Here is a 12,515-nt window from a genome sequence, read left to right on the forward strand (position 1 = left end):
TCCCTGCACCACGCTCTCTGTGAGTTGCCTTGAATTATTAAGCCAGTATTGCATTAAAAATAGTAAATAAATATATGTATTATGTTAAATTTTATGAGGGTAAGGTTATGTATTTCATGTTTTTATCTTTCTTATTTTTTATCATAATATGTGGTGTTATTGTTTGTTTGGTTTGTTATGAGCACATTAAGACAAATTCCTATGTTGTAAGGCACTAAAGTTTTGAATGTTGATTCTTGAATACCTGATAAATCACAGTCACTGTAATCTAAAGGACTGTAAGAAATCCCAGAATTCAAGATTTCTGATCACATTCCTGCTGGAGCATGTTTGATTGTGAAGCTTTTAGTTTTGAAGTTTTTATTGGTGATTTTAAAGGACAGAAAGTGTGTCTATACAGAGACGGTGAGAGCAAAGATGCGGAAGATGTCCTGCTTGTTTTTAATTATTATTTTATAAATTAATTTTATCTACAGAGAATATTTCACACCAAGGATGGATTTATTTCAATAGTAGTTTCTATCATATTTCTTCAATCAAGAAAACCTGGAAAGGGAGTAGAGATGACTGTCTGCAAAGAGGTGCAGACCTGATTATCAACAGCAATGGAGAGCGTGTGTGTGTGTGTGTGTGTGTGTGTGTGTGTGTGTGTGTGTCTTACAGATATAGGATGTGGGCGTTACCATGAATGCTATCCCTCCCATAAGGATATCAAATATGTAAGGATGAACCTGATCAACACTTGTGTGGGTTCAAGTGTGGTTAGATGGCTATCAGAATTATTAATACTTCCCAATCACTACTATCACAAATAATTATTAAAAATAATAAATGATATGACTTGATTTACTTTAACTCACATCTCATTGGGGCACCACTCTGTAAAACAGAGAAATGATAGCAAGTTCACCTAAGTCAGTCTCATAAAGTTACTAAACTATCAATTTGGGACATTGATTAATGATTAACTTAATAATTATAATCAAATGACCATATTTATATTTAGTAGTGGTTGAAGGAATTTGGAGTTCTTTTCATAGAGGAGGTTGGCATATCATTCAAAGGGTACAACATTAAATGGACAGCATATATCATTATTATTTTAAATAAACATGTAAAGCAAACAAAAGCACATGATCTTTGGAGTATAGAAATCTCAATCTAATCTAAGATTATTTACAGTGTGAGCTTTGCAAAAGAGGAAGAATATCTGTGTGTGTGTGTGTGTGTGTGTGTGTGTGTGTGTGTGTGTGTGTGAAGCAGCATGTTTTTACACAATGGATCATAAATACCATGCTGTAAAGGTTGGCCTGGGCCATATGTGGCAGTACAAACGTCTACATTTAAAGCTAATTAAAAGTATATTGTATGTGGATCAGTGTGTGAGCAGATAAAATAATTGAGTAAAGTTGGTTTGCGTGTACGACTTAATGTCTGTGTAAAGCAGGATTAACATACAACTTAATTCATTAACATACACAAAATATTACAACAATTATACTTAAAAACACACATATTATACCAAATGATTGATTACAGCTGAAATATTTTGTACTTGCTGATTTTCTTTCCTAAGCCCGGTACATACTAGTCCATAAACGTTTAAGATTATGAAGAAAGACGTTGTGAGGTGATTTGGTTTCAGGCTGAAATCAAGCAGTTACTGCTGATGTAGTTGCAGGCTCGGCCCCAAAAATATGACGTCTTGCAAATCAAGCTGCTCATTTGTTGAGGAAGTCTTCTCTGGCGGTTTTAATAAACTTTGAGTTCATTAATATAACCTTTGGGTGCGCAGATAAAGACTGAGAGTTTTAGAATCCCTTGTTGAAATTGAGATTTTCTGCAGGAGGGCCTCAAACCTGAGATGCAGGGGCCTTTCACCATAGACCACCTATGGTGTCATAGGTCTCCTGACCAATGAACTCATCTATAGGTATGATAAACTCCAGGCATCATGGAAGAGAGAACGTAAGTATCAACGTTAGTATTATTAGCCGCTAGCTTAATGACCAGGCGGCTATTGTTTCTATTGGCTAATTACTAATATTTAAACAGCGTTAACATGTGCCGCTAGCCAGGTTAACGTTTATAATCACTGTTTAATTCTTCCATGTGGTTAAAACAGGAACTTCACTGAGTGTGCTGCAGCTTCTGAGAGAAAAAAAAGTTGTGCAAAAACGCAGAAGTGTTAGCTTTGGGGATGAGAACGTTAGGCGTGTCATAGATGATGCAGAGATAAAACAAAAATGTTCATTACAGTGCAGAACACACTCTGAACGTGTGAGGAGGAAGACGCACCAACACAGAGGCAACACCATAAGAGTGTTCTGAAATAATTTAATGGTAGAAGATTATTGATGTGTTTGGGCCACAAGCCGCTTCATGAAAATGTCGGAGGAAATCAATGACGAAACCATTTATGAAAACATTGGAACTTTCAGCAACCAACAAATACGTACAGGTAAGAAAATACTTTTTTTTGTTGTTCCATTAAAGCGTCTTGTTTAAGATCTTGTTCCTAAGTAATGACAATTAAAAACACTTGTGATCTTCAGACTTTTACAGTTTTATGAAACAGAAAAGATAAAATTTGTAGGGATTTTTTTTCATACATATTTTGGTCAGATATTTCCACAGGTATGCTCCTAAAGGATGTTTGTGATCTAGGAGCCAAACTGGACTCCAGTATTTGTATTTGTTAGTATTCCCATTAGATGATGAAGATACAGCAGCTACTCTTACAGAATAGATTTTTATCAGCTACATTAGATAGTATTTAAAGAATCCTGTCACCACATCATGAAAAGACTTGTATAATACGTCAAGCTATACAGAACAATGTCCCAAAATAAATAAATGAAAGAAACAAACAAAACACCACTGCCAAGGCGGGGGGAAAAAACCCTATATGTATTCTGTTGTTGTCAATGTTTTCACAGTTGCCTTAAATTGTACTAACTTGTATCCATATTCACACTAAAAGACACAATACACTCTTGTATGTAGTTTTAGTTATTTCTATTTATTTCTATTAACCCTTTTCTTAAAATGACAAATGACAGATGTTTTACATATATTGAATCAGAGCAGAAGATGAAAATTGTTTTGATATTTTTTGTTTTACTCCACATAACAATCATCAGTCCTTGCTGGCTTAAAATTACAATATTGGTGGGTTTTTTTTATGTTTCTGTCTGATTTCTGCACACAGGGGGAAATCTGTTCCGGCTTGTTTTCCTGAGCTTTGGACTCTTGTGTATCCTTCAAGCTTCTCTCAACATTTCACTGCGTCTCACTCTCTGTAAGTTAAATTGTGTCTCCACATTTTCACACTTCATAGTTTTCTACACGTACTTTTCAGTAACATATTATTGTGCAAAGATTATTTGGTTGTTTCCCTTTTTTATACAGTCTATGGTTGTGTCAGAGAAGCAGTGGTTTGTCATCAGCCTGAGAACGAGTCAAGTTTAGGGAAGTTGTGTATCAGAAGGCAGTTCAGCTTTAAATATAAAAACAAAAAATCATGTTGAGAACTGCTGAGAACATCATTATCAAATTAAAAGAAAGCAAAAATTACAGTCAAAGATCGAGAGTTCTGAGTTTATTGTTATCTCTTGCCTTAAAAGAAAATGTTTTATCCAAGTTAAAAGCATGTTTCTTTTTAAATGTTATAAACATGTTTGTAGTCTGGTGTTTTTATCTTTGTTCATCACTTCCCTTCTTGTAAAAGGAATCTCACTTCTTTTACAAGAATATCCAAACACTAATGAGATGTTCTTGTGAATAGATTTTGTTTGTCATTAGTGTCGTGTCATGCTGTTAGTTGTTCTCCACTCAAAATAGCAACCTGAGATAACTTCAGTGTTGAACTACAGTTAAAATGTGTTTATCTTTCTGCTCTCTCAGATCGTTCTGAAAATAAGACAGTCGACACTGAGGACATTTTGAAGAACGTGAATGAAGAGAGAGATGACTTAAAGAGGAAGTTGGCTGTCTTTGGTGAGTAAAACTAAATACATTTTCAATTTCTATTCATTTTTCTCTTTTTATTTTTTTACCTGGGTTACAGTCGGTGTATAATATTACAAATAATACTACCGTAATAATGTCTTTCTGTGCATTTACAGATGTCTCTTTCTTTTAAATATAGAAATAAAACATCATGTTGCGAAGGGCTGAGAACGTCATAATCAAATTATAAGGAAGAAAAAATTACAGTCAAAGATCGAGAGTTCTGAGTTCATCTTTGTCTTCTCTTTAAAAGAAAAAAATGTCCATGTTTAAACATGTTTCTTTTTAAACGTTATAAATGTTTAAAAAAACTGCTTTTACTCACTGCTTTTACAAGAATATCCAAACACAAGTGAGGAAGATATTCTTATGCTAAAATCATACTAAGATATTGTTTGCCCTTATTGTCATGTCAGGCTGTTAGTTGTTCTCCAATCAAAATAGCAACCTGAGATAACTTCAGTGTTAAACCACAGTTAAAATGTGTTTATCTTTCTGCTCTCTCAGAACGCTCTGAAAACAAGACAGTCGACACTGAGGCCATTTTAAGGAACGTGACTGAAGAGAGAGACGAGTTAAAGAGGAAGCTGGCTGTCTTTGGTAAGTAAAACTAAATACACTGTCAATTTCCATTTATTTTTTCTGTTATTTCTTCTTGTCTGGGTTTCAATTGGTGTAAAATATTGCATTTAATACTAGATAATTAGATAATAACACTAGATAATATGTGTCCTATCTCCTAAAGATTCCCGCCAAGGATGGATGTATTTCAGCGATAGTTTCTATTACATTTCCTCATCGAAGGAATCCTGGCAGGACAGCAGAAGTGACTGTCAGCAGAGAGACGCAGACCTGCTGATCATCAACAGCATAGAAGAGCAGGTGTGTGTGTGTGTTTATGAATCTGTGTGTCAAGAAAAGCTGTGAGAAACTGTGACAGTGTGTTTCTCTTTGTAAACAAGGAATTAACAAGACATTTCCAAAAGCCCATCAGGATTGGACTGACTGACCGAGACACAGAGGGAGTGTGGAAATGGGTGGATGGGAGTCCGCTGACCACAAGGTACACATATTATTAGGGTTATCGCACCGAGCACAATAAACAAAACAGAGATTTTCAAACGTCTACTTCTCTGGCATAATTTCACCTAGAGACTCCATTTAAACTTTAAACAGTAGACACAAGTCTTGTGTATCGGTGTATTAATCCACGTTTTGATAGGTCATATAGTTTTTTATCAATCCCTGTTCAATGACCATGATCATTTTTGGAGAAATTCAGAGATTATAATGGGTGTGTATTGCACGGAATGTTCGTGTCACAGTGTGTGACATCATCGTCAGAGTGTAGTGGGAGAGAAAAAACTGTCAAAAAATTAATTTGAAAACTGCGCTCCAGGCTGCGAATTCCAGTCTACAGAACATAGTAAAATTTGTCTTCTCACTCACAATCCTCTGGTAAAGCTGTCAGAGTTATAGTTTGGGCGTAGGACGCACAGATGCGCCACCAACACGCACCAACCGCCTCATGGACAGCCATATTAAAAACGCAGGAAGATTTCTGTAGGAAAGCATATTTAACAGTTTTTCAGATCGCTTTTACAAAGCTATTTCTTCATTTTTCTTCACAAAAAACATATGGAGCTGTTCAGGAAGAACTCAGGACGCTCAAAGTGAAGTTGGATCAATGATAGGTATTATGGTTTTGCCAAAAATGCTTTCCATTCGAGGCCAGAAATTCCAGTCCACCTCTGGTTGCTGTCACTGTGCTAGAAGATTCCACAGCTGTTAATTCTGTTGATTGCTCTGCTCTGATTGGTCGACCCCAAAGCCTTTGATGCTTTGATGTGATTACAGTTACAGATACACGCACACACACAGGTCATTTTATGTAATTACAGTTACAGATACACGCACGCACACATGCGCGTGTAAGCGCGCACACTCCTCCAGATACACATGCTTCACACACACACAGGTAACTTTACGTGATTTTTGTTACACACACACATTTTGAGGTTAAAGGGCATAGGTTGCTGTATAAATAAATACTTGAAAAGGATGTGCTCCTTGTATATAATATAGTATCATAACATTACTAGTATTAATTGTTTGAAATCTCTGAAGAATCTCATCACAGTGTACACACACCGACAGTAGCCCCCATGGCCCTTTCAGAATTTCCCCTGAGGAAATTTTCTAGTTTTTTAATCACTCTCTAATAGATCTGCATCAAAGCATGAGAAAAGCTTGATGGAAACACCAAATCCACATTAAAGTTTTAAAGCTCGCTTGAGGTGTCTTTTTTGATAAATAGTTAATGCAATTGGGAGATGGAAACAAAATAGGTTCTGACATAGCGAATATTTAACTCACATGACTTATCAGCTGCTTCTGCTCTTCCAGCTGCAGTCACAGAGCCAAGCCGGAGGGGATGTTAACCCCTTAGCGTCCAGTCTGCAAATCGCCTGTGCCAAAAGTAGCCGCTGGCTTGTTTACAGTCAGTGTCTCATTTGGGCCACTTTTGCCGGTCCAAAGGCCGGATAAAGGAAGAGGGTTGGAATTGTGACAGGAGACAGTGCACTTGCAGTTCTAAACATATTTAGGGTGTTTTTACTCACTTTTTCTTTTCCCCACAACATTATTCCTCTGTCCTACAGCATACAAGTGCATGCACACTGTGAATTATGCAAATTAGGTGATGACGTCATTTATCGACTTCTATTTTAAGGACAGCCAATAGCTACTTTCCTTATTGACGAGTTGGCAACACTGATTTCCCGAAGACTATTTTCTCTTGTGGGTGGCCAAAGTTGTCCGATTAGCAACCTCTTTTTTGTTGTTGTTGTAGAGACTTAGTCTGCCGTTGTTATCATACTTGCCGAGAGGGCGGAGACATAATGACGTGGCTCTAGAGCCTGTGGAAAAGCAAACCTGTTCAGAGCTGGTTCACAAGTTGAGCCAACTATGGACCAGCACTAGCTCCAAAACGGCCCTGAAACTGCGTTGGTCAAAAAGGGGTATAAGATTCTGAACTGATGAAGTTAAATTTCTCTCTCTGATCTGGACATTATCACACTATTAAATGGGCATTTATCAGCACTTATCATCCCATAAATATGGACAAGTAGAGGCCTACTCTACCTTCTAATAGGTTTTTATCAACCTAGTCAATGTCCTGTTAGAGAAATGCATTGAGGAAACCTTTAAAATTGAATTATCTGACACCAACAGAAAATCACCTATTTCTCTGCGCAGATCATTTGATGGGGAATGATGAGCAGGAGACGTCCAAGTTCTCAGTTTAACATAATTTTATTACAATACGTCAAGGAATTTATGTTTATTTATTGACTTGTTTAAAAAGGGGGGACGTCAAGTCCAGCCCAAAAACAGGGATTTAGTCTGCTGTATGAATTTAAAAAGGGGGACCTTAAGTCCAGCCTCTGTGTTGATTTTAAAGGGGAATTAAAATTAAAATTAAAATCCATCCTGAAAGCAGGAGACAAGGTCTTGCTGTATTGTTTTAATCAAGATGTTTTCATTACATGTATGTGAATTGTTAAAATAATTTTATTATTTTGTCTGTTTTGTCTGTCTCTGTTCTCTGTCTCTGTGCGTAACGCAGGTCACTATCAAAGGTCACTATGTATGCATAATTCACTAAACCCTGGAGAGGTTTGAGTTTGAGTTTATTTACTTTGATTACATATATTTCATTTGCTTAAACTGATTAGGATTCTATAATCACAAAGAATATATTGTATTTCATATTTTTTAGACTTTGGCTCTGTAAGACATAATACCTCTGTAAGACGCAAGGCAGGAGGTTTTTGTTGAATGTTCTGGAGAAGAGGCCAGGTCAGGACTTGATGTCACGGCCTTGTTCCGGGCAGCAAGCAAGATTGTTGCCCAGGTGGCATGACTTTGTCCTTGTATTGATTAAGACTGGCAAATCAGCGGATGAAGAAGGCAGAACTTCCTGGAAGAAATCCACCAGCATCTTTTGTAAACAATTGTTAGGATAAATATTGGGTCTTAGGGAAAGGATGGGGTTCAGACTTCACGAACTGAAACCCGTCTGTTTGTATTCAGGGACATGTAGTTTTGGACCCAGAGCTCTGTAACTGCATTTTTTGACGTATTGTAATAAAATTATGTTAAACTGAGAACTTGGACGTCCTCCTGCTCTTCATTCCCCATCAACGATCTGCGCAGAAATATTGGTGAGGATTCTCTGTTGGAGATTATTCAATTTTCAGGGTTTCCTCATGCAATTTTTCTAACACTGTCTAATAGGAAATCAAAGTAATCAATGACGTCAATGTCGTGTGTCTCCCCTCTGAGAATTGTCTGTGGGGAATTTTGGGAGGTCTGTTTTAAACTGTTGGTGACTCTGTCAAGATTGTATTTAAAACTGTGTACCGAACTGAGTTATACTCCAAGAGATTGAGCGCGAAATTCCATATGAGTTTCGTAGAAGCTTCTCAATCTAGTTCAAATCACAGGGCAATGCGTCTAATACAATCTTTTGACTCAGCACGTGTGGCAAAGTGATTTAGATGTGAACATATATATCATAGCAAAAGGTTTCATTCAGCGGAGTAAAAATATGGAATGGGATGTGTGAAGAATTAAAACAATGTTCAAACATTAAACACTTCAAAATCAAATATAAAGAGCATGTCTTCACACGACATAGGTATGAAAACGGGTGTGTGAGATGAAAGTAGGTGCTTGTTGTTGACGTTTTGTTTTTTGGATGTATTATTACTATTTTTCTTTTTTATGTGTTGTTGTTTGTTCATTGTTGTCTTGATTGTGTGTGTGGGAGGGTAGCAAGTTATGAATGTTAATAATAGTAATAATAAGTTTATATACTACATTACTATGTGTTATACATACATATATATAAACATTATAGTTTGAAGCCTCCACACACTGGTCAAGGCCGGTCACTACCCTGCTTGTACTCAAAATTTGGATATTTTTCTTTAAAAAATATACCTTACTTTAAATACCTTTTGCTGGAGATACATCTTTAATTTACTGTTAGTACAAATTCTAATGCAGTGCAATATAATGCACTTTTACTGTTAATGCAGTACTTGTACATTCTGTTTTGTTTTGTTTTGTTTTTTGTTTGTTTGTTTTTCATTTAAATAAGGGTATGAATAATCCTTACACCACCGCTCAAAGTTTAAGAGGCTGTTTCTGTCCTGACCCTCCCCCAGAAGTTGTTTTGAGCATGTTTGTGTGAGTCAAACATTCTTGAATATCTGAGTATGATATTTCTGTAATGAATGTTGAAACTCTGTTTCTGAGGGTTGTGAGTTTTTCACTGCATATTTGAAAAGCACTATTCCAGATCTGTACTGCATGTAAAAATTATTGGGACACCTGCACAATCTAATGCAATATTTATTTCCAGTACAACAGCTCTGCCAGCTTCTACTTTTGTTAAGTTTCTACCTGCTCAGTTTTTTTACATTGTCAGAAAGGTGATAATTCGACTTCGACTTCAGTTTTTCGACTTCGACTGTTTATTACTAAGGTTGTGGTGGATGGTGCTGGTCTACCATTATAGTGCATTGTATTGACAGTGTTCATATATTTTGCCCCAATAGTATATAATGGATACAGTGTTTACTGTAATACTCTCTGTTTATTCTTTTTATGTCAGTCATGCCAATGTTAAATGTATGACTGCCCCGTAAAAGATTGGGCAATTTAATCCACAATAGCAGTGGATTTACTTTGACAGTTCTTGTTTGTTAAGCTGTTTAAAATGAAAAGTAAACAGGTTAATTGCATTGTTATTTAGTTGTGTTATATGTGATAAATATAAAATGCGTATTGAGTATTGGTTAAATTTATTTGGTAACATTTATCAAAAGAAACTGGCAATGATTACCTAATTTTAGTGAGTAATGTAACATAATGCAAACAAGTAAATTAAAATGTCAAGCACAAGAAAATAATTAATATCCACTAAATTACTTCATAAAAGCAAATACTAGAGATATATAAAATGTACTTAAAATTTTGAGTAAAATTATGTTCTTGCTTATGAAAAACAAATAGACTTTACTTAATTTGTTTAAATAAATATAACTTAAAACTTGGATGTAATTAAGTAAATGTTATTTAATATCTTCACAACTGTTATGTTTTATGGAAAGTAAAATTTACTTGATACTGGCAAGTGAGTGTTACCTGATATTGCAGCATTACATTTTACTTAAATCATTTGCGTGCAAATACTTACAATATATTTTTTAAGTAAATCTTATGAGTTATTTTTTCAGTGTTGAAAGAGACAGAGAGAAGCCAAGGCCACAGAGAAGGCAGAGAAAAATAGAGGAGAGGTAGCCTGGTGTTCTCTCTCCTTTGGGCCTGTTGTTTTGTTTGTTTGAGCCGAGGGGGGAGAGTGGACCACCCACACCAGAGGACACAGAGGTCCCTCCGTCTGGTGGTAATATAATACCATTCTAACACTTAAATGGTGTCTTGTGAGTCAATCCACTTACAATATGGAGGAATTGACATAGACGACACAAGCATTGGGGTGGTAGCTGTCCTGGTGTTGTGTGTGAGCTGTTGTATCTCTTGTATCTGCTCCGTCTGTGTCTGCCTCATCTCCATGGTCATCGCAGGTAAATCCCCTTCCCCTTATCAAATGCCATTAATCCACTCTGAAATGCATGCTTTGCTGCTCACTGTTATTGCTACAGTTGATGATTGTGACAATGCAGAAGACGAAGACATGTTTTAATCGACCTCAGGATTTGAGGTCAAAAAGGGGGTTTGTTAAAATAAGTTATAAGTTATTCTGTCTCTTTGTCTGTCTCTTTGTCTGTCTCTGTGCATGACGCAGGTCCCTATCAAAGGTCACTATCAAATGCATGCGTAGTTCACTGTGTGTGTGCCCTCTCTCTATGCATTTATATATTAATCATGTAATATGATTTTGATACAATGATTATGTTTGTGTGTTAATATTGGTTTAGAAACTGTGATTACTTTAAATACATATATTCCATTTGCTTAAACTGATTAAGATTCTATAATCACAAAGAATATATATTTTATATTTGTCTCCAAATTATACCTCTGTAAGTCATAACAAGGCAGAATGTTTGTCTTAACAAGTTTTGATAGCAGGTCAGGACACAGTGTGCCGGGCAGAGAAGATTGCTGCCCGGTGGCATAACGTGTCTCTATATTGATTAAAACTGTATCAGCGTATCAAGGAGTCGGCTTTATCTGGAAGAAATCTACCTTCATGATTAGTAAATCTGTAGAGGACAAAAATGGGTTCGAGGGAAAGGAGAGGGGTTCAGTTTTGTTCCATTTGGGCTACTAAACTACTTTTCTCAGGTTAGAGCAAAAAAGTTAGTTTTTTTTTAAGAGTTTAAAAAAAAAAGTAAAATAAATGCAAATAATGCTAAAATCTGGAAGTGACATAATTATTTTGGTTGCATTTAAACAAAACTTAAACTACTGGATGATAGTCAGTGGTGGATGATAAATGCCCATTAAATAGTTTTCAAACAAGTCAACCAACCTGAAATCCTGCTTTCTGCTGTTGTTTTCTTTATATAAAGTTTATTCTTTGTTTATTGGGGTTTCAGCTACTGGCTCACCGATGAGCCTAACAGTTTTGAAGGCAACGATGAAGACTGCGGAGAAATAAGGTATTTTGACCAGAAATACAGCTGGAATGATGGACCATGTGACAACAAAAAATTCTGGATCTGTGAAAAGACACTGGCTCTGTAACTCAGCTACCAAACTCTCAAGACAACAAGTGAAACATTGATTATGGCTGAGCTGCACTTAAAGTTCCTCAGTATCATAGACCAAAAAATATAGCTTTTACAAATGCAAATATCACTTCTTTGACTGCTGACTATTTCTTAGTTTGTTTGTTTGTTTGTTTGTTTGTGGTTTTTCACTTGTTATTGCACATTTTTGCTTTCCATAAGAGACTGATCTGATCTAAGAATCAGGCTGATATTAATGTGTTTGTGATTTAACAATTTGTTGAAAATATCCCTTGTTACACTGCTGAACAATGAGAAAAGTTTTTCTGTGGCAATTATAAATAAATCCAATTTCTGTATGCAGTGTGATGTTTATCCAGCATAAATAAACAAATAATGATGAGTATTTATGAGTATAAAGTTGTCTTTTTCATAAATTGTCCATTTCAGTCCCCCAGAAGACGAATATTAATGTTGGTGCTCAGCATAAAAAACAACAGCATTGGTAATTTCTTCAAAACACTAAACAGGGAACTCAAAGGACTATCAATTTAACTGGTCTTTTCATTTGGCTTTTATCTGTTTTTGCAAATGAACTGTCGTAAAGATACATTGGTTTCTGTTAAACATGAAGGAAATCTTTTTGATCTAACTAAGATGTTTTGATTATACCTTAATCGTACAAAACTAAATAATTTGAGTCCTATTCAACTCTTCTTGACTGATCCTGTGGGAAAA

General features: G+C 35.9%; 1 protein-coding gene across 3 annotated transcripts; it reads left to right on the forward strand.

Moving 5' to 3' along the window:
• Positions 1-2,242: 2,242 nt before the first annotated feature.
• On the forward strand, positions 2,243-12,166 carry LOC131977233 (CD209 antigen-like protein C). Of its 3 annotated transcripts, none has more exons than XM_059340440.1 (7): positions 2,243-2,461; positions 3,212-3,301; positions 3,907-3,999; positions 4,519-4,611; positions 4,757-4,893; positions 4,974-5,074; positions 11,646-12,166. In XM_059340440.1, exons 1-7 carry the CDS (start codon positions 2,383-2,385, stop codon positions 11,791-11,793), a joined length of 741 nt encoding a protein of 246 aa, XP_059196423.1. In that variant the 5' UTR covers positions 2,243-2,382; the 3' UTR covers positions 11,794-12,166. The 3 variants fall into 3 exon arrangements, with proteins under 3 accessions (XP_059196423.1, XP_059196439.1, XP_059196430.1); XM_059340456.1 differs by lacking the exon at positions 11,646-12,166 and adding an exon at positions 7,640-8,165; XM_059340447.1 differs by lacking the exon at positions 3,212-3,301.
• Positions 12,167-12,515: the final 349 nt, after the last annotated feature.

Source organism: Centropristis striata, chromosome 1 (genome assembly GCF_030273125.1).
Source record: "Centropristis striata isolate RG_2023a ecotype Rhode Island chromosome 1, C.striata_1.0, whole genome shotgun sequence".
Lineage (NCBI taxonomy): Eukaryota > Metazoa > Chordata > Actinopteri > Perciformes > Serranidae > Centropristis > Centropristis striata.